Raw genomic sequence first — 16,019 nt, 5'->3', positions numbered from 1 at the left:
TCTTAATAAGCCGATGCCTGCCTTCACCAGTCGCCTCATGGCTGCTGCCTGAGATGAAGCTAATGTTTAGACTGTGAGTCACTGCATGCCCAAGGGAGAGGCAGGCAGGCTTGCCCTCCCACACCCTTGTTTGGCTCTAATGCACTTTTAATGTGGAATCCTTTCAACTGTAATACTAACAGGTGCATAAACCCAGCAGGGTTTATCCACCTGCTGGGTGATCACAGAGAATGACTTAGCGGCGCTGCCGCCCTTAATCGCTGTCTCAGATCAATGCCATGCCTCAGACCAGTAATGTCCACCGCAGGCTGCCTGACATTGTGTTTCCACCCAAATCAAATCAAAGAGAGCCAGCTCCCTGGCTCCCCACGGTGTGTCAGAGGAAACTGTCTAGTGTGACTCGTTAGGCCAGCCCAATGTTTTTCTGCCTCCCCAGCTGTCCAGTGTCAATAAAGCCTGTAGCTATAGCCTCTGTGGCACCATAGGATATTGAGTCTGCAGCATGTTCAGCTCAGCCCATGATGTACAGGGAGAGCGAGTAGGAGGGTGAGAGAGAGAAGAGAGGGTAAGTTGCAGAAAGCTTGGCGGCGCTCCCTGTCCCCTCTCCAGGCCGTGTCTAGTCGCTGCCATAACAGCTCACTGTCATTGTCCTCTCACTGGGAGCAGCTTTGAAGGGCTGCAGGGAGCTGCCGGACAGCCAGGGCGTGTTTCAGCTCCACAGACGCACAGCTCCTCTATAGTACTCTATTCTCTGTCTCTATTTAAGAGGCACTCCCATCTCCACTGTTGACCTCATAGGATGCAAACAAAGCAGCAGTCCAAGTCACTACATGCGTAGCCCTACCTTTTGGGACTGTATTAAATGAAGCAACAATGGGGGATATTTAAACCCTATGAAGGAACCAAAAGCTTCAAGGGGTACTAATGTCCTAAAGTGGCTCTAAATGTTTGAAGATGATGTCCTTTTACCTGACTCTGTCTCCCTGTCCCTCTCTGCCCAGGTGAGAAGCTGAGGGTGCTCGGCTACAACCAGAATGGGGAGTGGAGCGAGGTGCGCTCAAAGAACGGCCAGGGCTGGGTGCCAAGCAACTACATCACGCCCGTCAACAGCCTGGAGAAGCACAGCTGGTACCACGGGCCCGTTTCGCGCAGCGCAGCAGAGTACCTGCTCAGCAGCCTCATCAACGGCAGCTTCCTGGTCCGGGAGAGCGAGAGCAGCCCAGGACAGCTGTCCATCTCCCTGCGCTACGAGGGGCGTGTCTACCACTACCGCATCAACACCGCCTCAGATGGCAAGGTAGCTAGTTTCTGGGACCTACAGATGGGCTGTCTCTTCCTTTTCTTCACTTTTGTTGTGAAACTACTCTGCCCCTGCTAATGTTCCTGCTCTGTCTCTGTTGGCCATTTCTTGTTTCTCCTCACGGTGCTGACCCCTGTGTCCCCCTGTCTGTCTTTCTGTCCCAAGGTTTACGTCACAGCAGAGAGCCGCTTCAGCACCCTGGCCGAACTGGTCCACCACCACTCCACCGTGGCCGACGGCCTGGTCACCACGCTCCACTACCCGGCACCCAAGTGCAACAAGCCCACCGTCTACGGTGTGTCGCCCATCCACGACAAGTGGGAGATGGAGCGCACCGACATCACCATGAAGCACAAACTGGGAGGGGGGCAGTACGGAGAGGTGTACGTGGGAGTCTGGAAGAAATACAACCTCACCGTTGCAGTCAAAACACTCAAGGTTGGTCTCTTCTATAAAGATTGGTGGTCGCATGTAAAATCTCCATCTTTTGTGTGTCTATTTTGTGAAATCCTCGATGGTATCATGTAATATAAATGGGATGTGGTATTTAGTGGTTGACGGTCACCACCTGCTGGTGAAATGTGGTATCAAATCAAATCATCAAATCAAGTTTATTTTATATAGCCCTTCGTACATCAGCTAATATCTCGAAGTGCTGTACAGAAACCCAGCCTAAAACCCCAAACAGCAAGCAATGCAGGTGTAGAAGCACGGTGGCTAGGAAAAACTCCCTAGAAAGGCTAAAACCTAGGAAGAAACCTAGAGAGGAACCAGGCTATGAGGGGTGGCCAGTCCTCTTCTGGCTGTGCCGGGTGGAGATTATAACAGAACATGGCCAAGATGTTCAAATGTTCATAAATGACCAGCATGGTCAAATAATAATCAGGAGTAAATGTCAGTTGGCTTTTCATAGCCGATCATTAAGAGTATCTCTACCGCTCCTGCGGTCTCTAGAGAGTTGAAAACAGCAGGTCTGGGACAGGTAGCACGTCCGGTGGACAGGTCAGGGTTCCATAGAACAGAACAGTTGAAACTGGAACAGCAGCAAGGCCAGGTGGACTGGGGACAGCAAGGAGTCATCATGCCCGGTAGTCCTGACGCATGGTCCTAGGGCTCAGGTCCTCCGAGAGAGAGAAAGAAGGAGAGAATTAGAGAGAGCATACTTAAATTCACACAGGACACCGGATAAGACAGGAGAAGTACTCCAGATATAACCAACTGACCCTAGCCCCCCGACACATAAACTACTGCAGCATAAATACTGGAGGCTGAGACAGGAGGGGTCAGGAGACACTGTGGCCCCATCCGATGATACCCCCGGACAGGGCCAAACAGGAAGGATATAACCCCACCCACTTTGCCAAAGCACAGCCCCCGCACCACTAGAGGGATATCTTCAACCACCAACTTACAATCCTGAGACAGGGCCGAGTATAGCCCACAAAGATCTCCACCACAGCACAAACCAAGGGGGGGCGCCAACCCAGACAGGAAGATCACGTCAGTGACTCAAGCCACTCAAGTGACGCACCCCTCCCAGGGACGGCATGAAAGAGCACCAGTAAGCCAGTGACTCAGCCCCTGTAATAGGGTTAGAGGCAGAGAATCCCAGTGGAGAGAGGGGAACCGGCCAGGCAGAGACAGCAAGGGCGGTTCGTTGCTCCAGAGCCTTTCCGTTCACCTTCACACTCCTGGGCCAGACTACACTCAATCATATGACCTACTGAAGAGATAAGTCGTCAGTAAAGACTTAAAGGTTGAGACCGAGTCTGCGTCTCTCACATGGGTAGGCAGACCATTCCATAAAAATGGAGATCTATAGGAGAAAGCCCTGCCTCCAGCTGTTTGCTTAGAAATTCTAGGGACAATTAGGAGGCCTGCGTCTTGTGACCGTAGCGTACGTGTAGGTATGTACGGCAGGACCAACTCGGAAAGATAGGTAGGAGCAAGCCCATGTAACGCTTTATAGGTTAACAGTAAAACCTTGAAATCAGCCCTTGCCTTAACAGGAAGCCAGTGTAGGGAAGCTAGCACTGGAGTAATATGATCAAATTTCTTGGTTCTAGTCAGGATTCTAGCAGCCGTATTTAGCACTAACTGAAGTTTATTTAGTGCTTTATCCTTGTAGCCGGAAAGTAGAGCATTGCAGTAGTCTAACCTAGAAGTTAGGATTAATTTTTCTGCATCATTTTTGGACAGAAAATTTCTGATTTTTGCAATGTTACGTAGATGGAAAAAAGCTGTCCTTGAAACAGTCTTGATATGTTCGTCAAAAGAGAGATCAGGGTCCAGAGTAACGCCGAGGTCCTTCACAGTTTTATTTGAGACGACTTTACAACCATCAAGATTAATTGTCAGATTTAACAGAAGATCTCTTTGTTTCTTGGGACCTAGAACAAGCATCTCTGTTTTGTCCGAGTTTAAAAGTAGAACATTTTCAGCCATCCACTTCCTTATGTCTGAAACACAGGCTTCTAGCGAGGGCAATTTTGGGGCTTCACCATGTTTCATTGAAATGTACAGCTGTGTGTCATCCGCATAGCAGTGAAAGTTAACGTTATGTTTTCAAATGACATCCCCAAGAGGTAAAATATATAGTGAAAACAATAGTGGTCCTAAAACGGAACCTTGAGGAACACCGAAATGTACAGTTGATTTGTCAGAGGACAAACCATTCACAGAGACAAACTGATATCTTTCCGACAGATAAGATCTAAACCAGGCCAGAACTTGTCCGTGTAGACCAATTTGGGTTTCCAGTCTCTCCAAAAGAATGTGGTGATCAATGGTATCAAAAGCAGCACTAAGGTCTAGTAGCACGAGGACAGATGCAGAGCCTCGGTCTGACGCCATTAAAAGGTAATTTACCACCTTCACAAGTGCAGTCTCAGTGCTATGATGGGGTCTAAAACCAGACTGAAGCATTTCGTATACATTGTTTGTCTTCAGGGAGGCATTGAGTTGCTGCGCAACAGCTTTTTCAAAAAAATTTGAGAGGAATGGAAGATTCGATATTGGCCGATAGCTTTTTATATTTTCTGGGTCAAGGTTTGGCTTTTTCAAGAGCGGCTTTATTACTGCCACTTTTAGTGAGTTTGGTACACATCCGGTGGATAGAGAGCCGTTTATTATGTTCAACATAGGAGGGCCAAGCACATGAAGCAGCTCTTTCAGTAGTTTAGTTGGAATAGGATCCAGTATGCAGCTTGAAGGTTTAGAGGCCATGATTATTTTCATCATTGTGTCAAGAGATATAGTACTAAAACACTTAAGTGTCTCTCTTGATCCTAGGTCCTGGCAGAGTTGTGCAGACTCAGGACAGCTAAGCTTTGGAGGAATACGGAGATTTAAAGAGGAGTCCGTAATTTGCTTTCTAATGATCATGATCTTTTCCTCAAAGAAGTTCATGAATTTATTACTGCTGAAGTGAAAGCCATCCTCACTTGGGGAATGCTGCTTTTTAGTTAGCTTTGCAACAGTATCAAAAAGAAATTTTGGATTGTTCTTATTTTCCTCAATTAAGTTGGAAAAGTAGGATGATCGAGCAGCAGTGAGGGCTCTTCGATACTGCACGGTACTGTCTTTCCAAGCTAGTCGGAAGACTTCCAGTTTGGTGTGGCGCCATTTCCGTTCCAATTTTTTGGAAGCTTGCTTCAGAGCTCGGGTATTTTCTGTATACCAGGGAGCTAGTTTCTTATGACAAATGTTTTTTTAGTTTAGGGGTGCAACTGCATCTAGGGTATTGCGCAAGATTAAATTGAGTTCCTCAGTTAGGTGGTTAACTGATTTTTATCCTCTGACGTCCTTGGGTAGGCAGAAGGAGTCTGGAAGGGCATCAAGGCATCTTTGTGTTGTCTGAGAATTTATAGCACAACTTTTGATGCTCCTTGGTTGGGGTCTGAGCAGATTATTTGTTGCGATTGCAAACGTAATAAAATGGTGGTCCGATAGTCCAGGATTATGAGGAAAAACATTAAGATCTACAACATTTATTCCATGGGACAAAACTAGGTCCAGAGTATGACTGTGGCAGTGAGTAGGTCCATAGACATGTTGGACAAAACCCACTGAGTCGATGATGGATCCAAAAGCCTTTTGGAGTGGGTCTGTGGACTTTTCCATATGAATATTAAAATCACCAAAAATTAGAATATTATCTGCTATGACTACAAGGTCCGATAGGAATTCGGGGAACTCCATGAGGAACGCTGTATATGGCCCAGGAGGCCTGTAAACAGTAGCTATAAAAAGTGATTGAGTAGGCTGCATAGATTTCATGACTAGAAGCTCAAAAGACGAAAATGTCATTTTATTTTTTTGTAAATTGAAATTTGCTATCGTAAATGTTAGCAACACCTCCGCCTTTGCGGGATGCACGGGGGATATGGTCACTAGTGTAACCAGGAGGTGAGGCCTCATTTAACACAGTAAATTCATCAGGCTTAAGCCATGTTTCAGTCAGGCCAATCACATCAAGATTATGATCAGTGATTAGTTCATTGACTATAACTGCCTTTGAAGTGAGGGATCTAACATTAAGTAGCCCTATTTTGAGATGTGAGGTATCACGATCTCTTTCAATAATGGCAGGAATGGAGGAGGTCTTTATCCTAGTGAGATTGCTAAGGCGAACACCGCCATGTTTAGTTTTGCCCAACCTAGGTCGAGGCACAGACACAGTCTCAATGGGGATAGCTGAGCTGACTACACTGACTATGCTAGTGGCAGACTCCACTAAGCTGGCAGGTTGGCTAACAGCCTGCTGCCTGGCCTGCACCCTATTTCATTGTGGAGCTAGAGGAGTTAGAGCCCTATCTATGTTGGTAGATAAGATGAGAGCACCCCTCCAGCTAGGATGGAGTCCGTCACTCCTCAACAGGCCAGGCTTGGTCCTGTTTGTGGGTGAGTCCCAGAAAGAGGGCCAATTATCTACAAATTCTATCTTTTGGGAGGGGCAGAAAACAGTTTTCAACCAGAGATTGAGTTGTGAGACTCTGCTGTAGAGCTCATCACTCCCCCTAACTGGGAGGGGCCAGAGACAATTACTCGATGCCGACATCTTTCTAGCTGATTTACACGCTGAAGCTATGTTGCGCTTGGTGACCTCAAGACTGTTTCATCCTAACATCGTTGTTGCCGACGTGGATAACAATATCTCTATACTCTCTACGCTCGCCAGTTTTAGCTTTAGCCAGCACCATCTTCAGATTAGACTTAACGTCGGTAGCCCTGCCCCCTGGTAAACAGTGTATGATCGCTGGGTGATTCGTTTTAAGTCTAATATTACATCAACATGAAACTCAATGGGGGCAACGACTACTGTTGGAGATATGTTTATTCACAGTTTAACTTGTTCTGCTCACCTTGGTATCCTGATACTAAGATATTGAATAAATCCAGTGAATATTGACCTTTCTGATTGTTTGTATTCCAGGAGGACACTATGGAGGTGGAGGAGTTCCTGAAAGAGGCAGCAGTCATGAAGGAGGTGAAACATCCCAACCTGGTGCAGCTGCTAGGTCAGTGCTGCTCCACTTACTAACAGCACATGGGATTTCTACCGGCTGTTTCTAGACTCGAGGTGTAGTTACGTCTGACCTCTGTTGGCTTGCCTCTGTCCAGGTGTGTGTACGTTGGAGCCTCCCTTCTACATCGTGACAGAGTACATGCCCCATGGCAACCTGTTAGACTACCTGAGGGAGTGTGACCGGGAGGAGGTGAACGCTGTGGTGCTGCTCTACATGGCCACGCAGATCTCCTCCGCCATGGAGTACCTGGAGAAGAAGAACTTCATCCACCGGGACCTGGCGGCCAGGAACTGTCTGGTGGGGGAGAACAGCGTGGTGAAGGTGGCAGACTTTGGGCTGAGCAGGCTGATGACAGGGGACACGTACACGGCCCACGCCGGAGCCAAGTTCCCCATCAAGTGGACCGCCCCCGAGAGTCTGGCCTACAACACCTTTTCTATCAAGTCTGACGTGTGGGGTGAGTCAGAACCAGATTTTCAGTCATCACGTGTACTAAATCAGTAAACATTAGTGTGAGCGTGTTTCTCATCCTATGATGGTCTCTCGTCCTTCAGCTTTCGGTGTGCTGCTGTGGGAGATAGCGACGTACGGTATGTCTCCGTACCCAGGGATCGACCTGTCTCAGGTATACGACCTGCTGGAGAAGGGCTACCGCATGGAGCAGCCAGAGGGCTGTCCGCCCAAGGTCCACGAGCTGATGAGAGCCTGTGAGTATGGGCACCACACTCAGTACATACACACACAGTCCCTCGCACTATCATTCATTCACATATGTCCTGCATAGAAGCTCTATAACCTAAATTGTCAATGGAGTAAGAAATAACATTAACTTTGTTTTGGTGTGATATCAGGCTGGCAATGGAGCCCGTTGGACCGACCCTTGTTTGCTGAGACCCACCAGGCTTTTGAGACAATGTTCCACGATTCCAGCATCTCAGAAGGTACTTGTACGACACACAGTCCCCTCATGGCTTAAACACGGTCAGATACACTTCCCTCTCTTGTAGGCATTTCGTTCTGCTACCTGACTATTCAAGCCTGTCAGTTTTCGCACTAAAGCGGATGCTTTTGTGGACATTAGAGAGATAATGGCCATTAATGATGCGTAAACATCTCTGTAGGGCATTTTCAGAGTGGTACAGCATGCCTGGTGCCTCAGGGAGAGACGGAGGATGATATTTGAGTGAGGATGAGGAAAGGGCAGGCTGAACTGAGGTGAGGGGAGTACAGGGAGGACGAAGGGCTTTCAGAGAACCATTATAAACTCAGCATTGATTTATTCAGTTATTCCAGTTAATGCAGTACTACTATTTCTAGCAAGGGATTCAGTGTGTTTAACGGTCTAATGTAAATGTCCACTTAATTAAGCATTTCTTTCCTGTGGCTCCCTCTCTCTCTGTAGAGGTAGCAGAGGAGCTGTGTAAGACTGCCTCCTCTGGCCACGGCCCGTCACCACACTCCTCCAGCCGCGACATGCCCCTGCTGCCCTCCAAGTCGCGCACGCTCAAGAAGCATACGGAGAACAAGGAGAACATCGAGGGGGGTCTGGATTGCAGGCAGGAGACACACACAGCCAGCACCCACAGCCCCTCAGGTACCTGCCTGCCTTGCCCGCCGCCATGCCTGTAGACTGAGGACAAGGGCTGCTGTCACAGGAACACCTCACCCAATAGTCACCACAGGTGGTGGTGTCATTACACAATCACAACAGAGAAAGGGTTTGGATTAAAGGCATTCTCAATCCTCTCTCTATCTTCCTCCCTTACCTGATTAGACAAGGCTGGGTAAATAGGTCTGTTTGTATGCGTCTGTGTTCATGTCTGCGTTCATGTCTGCGTTCATGTCTGTCATCTTTTTTATTAACATGACGATTGAGGATGTTGAATTCTAATCCTCAGAATGACTGCATATGTACCAATACCTCAATTAAAAGCAGATCATATTTTGTAGGGTTTTTGCCATGTTGTCATTCATGTTTTCTTGTGTAAAAACCAAAGGCGATTTATGTTTCTGTCAACCCTTATACTCTCACTCATTTCTCACACCATTTAATCCTTTCCATGATACTTCTCCACTATGATTGATCACACTATAGCAAACACAGCATAACAAGATAAGTCAGGGATGATGAAGCCAGAGTGGTGGTGACTAAAGGGAGGTGGCTTCCTACCGTCCTGACTCCGGCTGGTGCCTTGCTCACTCTGGCGCTCATCTATTACACATATAGAGCCGCTTCGCATCCCTAGTACAAGGTTTCACCACAAAATTATTGAAACAGGAATGGCTCTGGAGAGGGAGGATATGGCTGTAGTCAAAGCAAATTGGCAGCCAGCCTGTGAGATTCACTGGTTTTTGGCTATTCCAGATTGATGTTGAATAAATGGTGTAATGAGTGTTGATAAGATACCGCAGCCCTGGTGCCTGTTTGACTCCCAGTCCTCTGTTCTCTGCAGGTCTGGTACCTGTTTAGCTCTCTGTTCTCTGCAGGTCTGGTACCTGTTTAGCTCTCTGTTCTCTGCAGGCCTGGTACCTGTTTAGCTCTCTGTTCTCTGCAGGTCTGGTACCTGTTTAGCTCTCTGTTCTCTGCAGGTCTGGTACCTGTTTAGCTCTCTGTTCTCTGCAGGTCTGGTACCTGTTTAGCTCTCTGTTCTCTGCAGGTCTGGTACCTGTTTAGCTCTCTGTTCTCTGCAGGTCTGGTACCTGTTTAGCTCTCTGTTCTCTGCAGGTCTGGTAACTGTTTAACTCCCTGTCTTCTGTTCTCTGCAGGTCTGGCAGCCACTCTGCTGCCAGGGGATGGCCGGTCAGGCAGCTCTCCTGCTCTGCCTCGGAAACAGAGGGACAAATCCCCCAGCAGCCTCTTGGAGGACTCCCAGGAGACCACGTTCACACGGGACCGCAAGGCTGGCTTCTTCAGTTCCTTCATGAAGAAGAAGTCTTCCTCCAACTCTACCTCCTCCCAGCTGCAGCAGAGCCTGCCTATGCCGCCCAAGAGGAGCAGCTCGTTCAGGGAGATGGAGACCCAGCCTCACAAGAAGTATGAGCCCACGACTGGCTTTAGCGCCCCTCCTCCCCCCCTTCCCCAGGTAGATGGCCTGGGCTTTTCACCGTCCCACGGAGAGGGGAACCACATCCAGTCACGCTGCTGTGGAGCCACTTTTGGACAAAAGGCCTCTGCCAACCACACCTCTGGGGCCCCGCCCTCACAGGTGGGCAGTAGTAGCAGCAGCTGGGCAGGCCTGGCAGGCTTCTTCACCCCCCGCCTCATCAAAAAGACCTTAGGGCTACGGACTGGCAAGTCCACTGGGACCGAGGAGGAGGGTGGGGGAACCAAGCCCTTCCCCAGGTCCAATTCCACCACCTCCATGTCTGCAGGGCTGCCTGACCTGGAGAGGATGGCTCTGACTTTACCCAGGAACCGCAGTAAGCCTCCTCTAGAGCGCACTGCCTCCACCACCTCGCAGCCTGAGAACGGGGCAGCACACACCTCTGAGACCCTTCTCCGTAAGATGGATGAGGGCACGGCTCAGATCAGGGACCGGCCTAAAGCCAAGCTGCTTCCCCGAGTGGTGGGGGGGAGCTCTGGGGTGGTGAGAGCTCCTGGCGTTGGGAGTGAGGCAGATTCATATTGTCCCTCGGGGACCCTACGGGGTAGGGAGGTTCAGGAGGCAGGAGGACAGGACCGTCAGGGATGGTCGTCCCCCTCCAAAACAATGGGATCAGGCCTGTCAGCGGCTCCACACAACCACAAGGTTCCAGTGCTAATCTCGCCCACACTTAAGCATGGCTCGGCCGATGTGCACCTGGTGGGGATGGACTCTCAGGGGAACCGCTTCAAACTACTATCAGAGCATCAGGCGGACCGGGACCGACCACGGCTGGTCAAGCCTAAATGTGCACCACCTCTCCCTCCCACTCTGCGCCTCTTTGGACACTCCTACAGCGGGGACGGAGAGGAGCAGGTCGGGGTGGCTGTGGAGGTCAATGGTGATGGAGTGAAAAGGCCGGGACGAGTAAGGGAAGTTGGAACAGGGAGACCGTCAGTGCCGCCACCACAAGTGCCTCCACCTCCTTCAGCCTCCTCTTCCTCTGCCAACAACACTACCCCTACTAAGATGGCTAACGGTGCCACCAGCACTGGCTCATCCACAGTCCCCTCTGGTGGCTCTAAGCTTCTGCGTCGGACTCGGCAGCACTCAGAGAGGGTTCAACCGGAGAATATCAGTAAGGAGGCTCTGCTGGAGTGTGCTGAGTGCCTGAGAGGTGCCCTCCACAGCAGCCCTGAGCCCTCCTCCAGCAGCCAGGTCCTAGACGCTGCCCACCAGCTGCTAGACTACTGCTCAGGCTATGTGGACTGCATCCCACAGATGCGGAACAAGTTCGCCTTCCGGGAGGCCGTGGGCAAATTAGAGCTCAGTTTGCAGGAGCTGCGGGCATCGTCCTCCTCTGGAAGCGGAGGAGCATTCAGTGGCCCAGGGGCTAGCCCTGCTCTGGACAACTTGCACACCTGCATCAAGGAAATTAGTGATGTGGTTCAGAGGTAGCCACCGGACCCTTTCAAACATTTCCTTTTGTATTCCCTTTGTTGGTTCTATTAACATTTTGGGGACAGAGAACAATCTCAGAAGTACCTCATCACTACAAATTGTTTCTCTTATTGTTTACAGTTGACTCTTCCTCAAAAATGCCAGTGGAAAACACTGTTCTATTCTTTGAACATAAACATTGTTGATACCAAACTAGAAAAGTAATTGTTTTGCCCCAAATTTCAACTTTTCCACCAGGTTTTAAGGCCTTTCTTTTAACTGGATGTGGAGTATATCGGCAACATTTTCAGTCCGAGTTGATAAAGAACAAAGTCAGTTTGAGTATCTGTAATTTAGTAACTCAGCCAAGAAACAAAGTGAAGGATAATTAATTCATTCTCCTGGCAACAATGAAAAGAGTCCCTGTGACAGGATGTCACTGTTCAAAACTATTGTCACCTGGGACATCGATGAGTGTTCCACTTAATCAGGTCTACTTTCTCTGCCATTTGGTTTGATTATTTCAGTAAAATTTCCATTCAATGTCACATTTGAATAGAAAATGTATGCATTTCAATTTTGATGTCCAAATTCCCTTGCACATGACCTAGCTATATGTTTGGAGCCTATGAGAAGAGCGAAGAGAGTGCAGGGTAGCACATGAGCAGGTGGTTTGGGACAGTGTTTCTAAGTGTCCTTGGACAGTGCTGAATTCCCTGTGGCCCTTTCCCTCAGTGCCTATATTTTTTAAATGATTGAAAATCTGCAAATACAACTACTCCTTGACAAAATACTGATCTCATCACAAACTACAGTATGTCTCTAGCACATCAGTGATTTATTTGTACATTATTTGGTTTTAACTTTGGAATGGCTTTATGTATGAACTTGAATTTTAAATTATTGTTTTTTTTATTAAAAGCACAGACCTATTTTAAAAATGTTATGTAAATATTTGCTTAATTTCATATCCAGGAAAAGGTGAGGTCACATTTGCTTGGATACGTGTTTGACTCGAAAAGAAACCGTAGTAGGAAGTTTATCACAGGACTGAGGCCCACCCCTCCCTCCACAACCCCATCTGAACATCTGCAAAATGAATGTATTATGTATTGTTATCTTCCTTTTTTGAGAAGATGCCATGTTTAATTGTTCTCTGGTCATCATTTCAATACCAACATCAGTCAATGCTTATGGTCAATTTACAAAACTGAATCTTAAAGCACGTTTTCTGTTTTGATATCCCTTAGTAGATGTCATCTCTACACAAACATTTCCATATCAGGTTGCTGGATGTAATTTCATCCTGTTTGTTCTATTATGCACAAATAACAAGTCTCACCCGTGCCTGCATTCATTTCTTAATAATTTGGCTAATGAATCAAGCAATCAAAACAAAAAAAGCTTGCTTATAACAGTGCTCCTCAACTGTTTGAAAATGCCCCTAATCCCCATTTGAGAGTTTGGAACCCTAAGTGTATCAAAAGGGGATCATCGCGCTCTCCCAGAAGCTTGGCTGGTGTGTAAAACCCACAAATTCAGGCAAACAAAAGGTGTAATGGGTCCGCACTTCATTTTCCCAGCCCTTGACTCTTCCCTGCATCAGACACAGCACACAGACGCCTCAGCCCTGCAGCCCTCCTCAGTGTGCAAGACCCATTACAGCTTCTGTTTGTGGGAACCCTAAGTGTACACTGGATAAAGCCTATGATGTAGTAGACATTGATTGGTATATTGCATTTCATCTTAGTATAAACTCTAGTAGTACCCAATATATTTTCACATTTCATTCCATTGTGGTACACTACCTATCTAATCCAGCAGATGAGCTTCAGTGTGCCTCTGGTCATTCAAAGGTCCTCTTGACTAATAGCATGAAATAGTTTATTTTCACTGGGAGGTTCACTTATTATTATAATATATTATTTTTTTTGACACTGGATACAGCAATGTTTCTCCTATGGTTCTTGGTGCCTTTTGTGAAAGATATTTTATGTATAGTGCACTACTCAGTCAAGAAACGGATATACAGCGATGTGTAATTGTAAATATCTTGTGCTTTTGTTTTCAGATGACAGATTTTGCAATGATATTGTGGCCAAGTATAAATATCACTACAACGTGCATTTCTATTACTGGGAGTAAACATTTTGTTTTTTAATTTAAAACTCACATTTAATAGTATATTACTGTGAAGTTCTCCCCATCAGTGTTAAACTTGATATAAATAAAATGTTGGAACAATTCTAAGGTCCTTTATATATTTTTGATTTGTCAAAATTTTAAAGATTTATCCAGAGAGCAAGTATTCTTTTGATTAATAGCATACATGTCATTGACCTGTTGGATCAGAGACTGATAATGACCGATGCATTTACTACTCTTCAGGTCAGTATTGAAATTACTTTACTGTAAATAGAATACAATTGGTGGGAGGAATACACTGCTCAAAAAAATAAAGGGAACACTTAAACAACACAATGTAACTCCAAGTCAATCACACTTCTGTGAAATCAAACTGTCCACTTAGGAAGCAACACTGATTGACAATAAATTTCACATGCTGTTGTGCAAATGGAATAGACAAAAGGTGGAAATTATAGGCAATTAGCAAGACACCCCCAATAAAGGAGTGGTTCTGCAGGTGGTGACCACAGACCACTTCTCAGTTCCTATGCTTCCTGGCTGATGTTTTGGTCACTTTTGAATGCTGGCGGTGCTTTCACTCTAGTGGTAGCATGAGACGGAGTCTACAACCCACACAAGTGGCTCAGGTAGTGCAGCTCATCCAGGATGGCACATCAATGCGAGCTGTGGCAAGGTTTGCTGTGTCTGTCAGCGTAGTGTCCAGAGCATGGAGGCGCTACCAGGAGACAGGCCAGTACATCAGGAGACGTAGGAGGGCAACAACCCAGCAGCAGGACCGCTACCTCCGCCTTTGTGCAAGGATGAGCAGGAGGAGCACTGGCAGAGCCCTGCAAAATGACCTCCAGCAGGCCACAAATGTGCATGTGTCTGCTCAAACGGTCAGAAACAGACTCCATGAGGGTGGTATGAGGGCCCGACGTCCACAGGTGGGTGCTTACAGCCCAACACCGTGCAGGACGTTTGGCATTTGCCAGAGAACACCAAAATTGGCAAATTCGCCACTGGCGCCCTGTGCTCTTCACAGATGAAAGCAGGTTCACACTGAGCACATGTGACAGACGTGACAGAGTCTGGAGACGCCGTGGAGAACGTTCTGCTGCCTGCAACATCCTCCAGCATGACCGGTTTGGCGGTGGGTCAGTCATGGTGTGGTGTGGCATTTCTTTGGGGGGCCGCACAGCCCTCCATGTGCTCGCCAGAGTTAGCCTGACTGCCATTAGGTACCGAGATGAGATCCTCAGACCCCTTGTGAGACCATATGCTGGTGCGGTTGGCCCTGGGTTCCTCCTAATGCAAGACAATGCTAGACCTCATGTGGCTGGAGTGTGTCAGCAGTTCCTGCAAGAGGAAGGCATTGATGCTATGAACTGGCCCGCCCGTTCCCCAGACCTGAATCCAATTGAGCACATCTGGGACATCATGTCTCGCTCCATCCACCAACGCCACGTTGCACCACAGACTGTCCAGGAGTTGGCGGATGCTTTAGTCCAGGTCTGGGAGGAGATCCCTCAGGAGACCATCCGCCACCTCATCAGAAGCATGCCCAGGCGTTGTAGGGAGGTCATACAGGCACGTGGAGGCCACACACACTACTGAGCCTCATCTTGACTTGTTTTAAGTACATTACATCAAAGTTGGATCAGCCTGTAGTGTGGTTTTCCACTTTAATTTTGAGTGTGACTCCAAATCCAGACCTCCATGGATTGTTAAATTTGATTTCCATTGATAATTTTTGTGTGATTTTGTTGTCAGCACATTCAACTATGTAAAGAAAAAAGTATTTAATAAGAATATTTCATTCATTCAGATCTAGGATGTGTTATTTTAGTGTTCCCTTTATTTTTTTTGAGCAGTGTATAATGATAGCCAAGGGGCAGTTAGGGGTTGGATCATTTTCTGGCATGTGATTCAAATCCTTCTCAATTTAGGGCACATCCTGAGCACTGGATCGCATCTGCACCTGGAACTACGATCTAAAATTTCCTTTTGAAGAATAAATTGTTCTGAAAGAATTCTGTGCAGCCCTCCGATGAATTTTGAAATTTGGATGTGGCCCTCGGTCTCAGGATGAAAGAATGATTGCCTTCCCCTGCTCTATGGTATAGGCCTATAAGAAGCTACCTGGGTGGTGGTCACCAGGGATGTAGTGCTGCTGTAGTGAGGGGGGAGCGGTGCTCCCTCCCTTATTTCAATTTGAGTATACACAGTTGGTTGTAATATTTCTGGATTCTAAATAAATTATTTAATTACTGAATTTTCATGAAAATGATAGAATGACAATTAAAATATAGCTACAAGCAGCAATTCCAGGGTTCAGCTGTGGGACCACTTTGCCACCACCAGGAAGAATTGCCCTAAAATGAGCTACTAATGTACTGTTTACCAGGGTCGCCAAATATCAGAACTCAAAATCAAAAACTGATCGTGCAACATGCTTTTGATGTATTTTGGACAATTGTTTTATTATGTTGACTACTTTAAAATCAAATGACCAAATCGCCCTCAAATTCAAATCCTTCT

The 16,019-nt window shown here is 47.2% G+C and overlaps 1 protein-coding gene across 4 annotated transcripts in view; it reads left to right on the top strand.

Annotated features, from left to right (window-relative positions):
• The window catches only part of LOC120054862 (tyrosine-protein kinase ABL2-like), a 38,282-nt gene extending 24,685 nt beyond the window's left edge, over window positions 1-13,597 (top strand). For 3 of the 4 annotated variants that reach the window (XM_039002545.1, XM_039002546.1, XM_039002548.1), the window contains exons 3-10: window positions 1,002-1,297; window positions 1,466-1,738; window positions 6,735-6,819; window positions 6,923-7,285; window positions 7,383-7,535; window positions 7,680-7,769; window positions 8,231-8,422; window positions 9,595-13,597. In XM_039002545.1, the coding sequence (XP_038858473.1) occupies window positions 1,002-1,297; window positions 1,466-1,738; window positions 6,735-6,819; window positions 6,923-7,285; window positions 7,383-7,535; window positions 7,680-7,769; window positions 8,231-8,422; window positions 9,595-11,369 (3,227 nt within the window). In that variant the 3' untranslated portion in view covers window positions 11,370-13,597. Of the gene's footprint in view, window positions 1-1,001; window positions 1,298-1,465; window positions 1,739-6,734; window positions 6,820-6,922; window positions 7,286-7,382; window positions 7,536-7,679; window positions 7,770-7,949; window positions 8,044-8,230; window positions 8,423-9,594 lie in introns of those variants that run through there. The other variant, XM_039002547.1, reaches the window with a different exon arrangement.
• The last annotated feature ends 2,422 nt before the right edge of the window (window positions 13,598-16,019 follow it).

This window comes from Salvelinus namaycush, chromosome 10 (genome assembly GCF_016432855.1).
Source record: "Salvelinus namaycush isolate Seneca chromosome 10, SaNama_1.0, whole genome shotgun sequence".
In the NCBI taxonomy this organism is placed as follows: Eukaryota; Metazoa; Chordata; class Actinopteri; order Salmoniformes; family Salmonidae; genus Salvelinus; species Salvelinus namaycush.
This window is presented reverse-complemented; position numbering and strand designations above follow the sequence as displayed.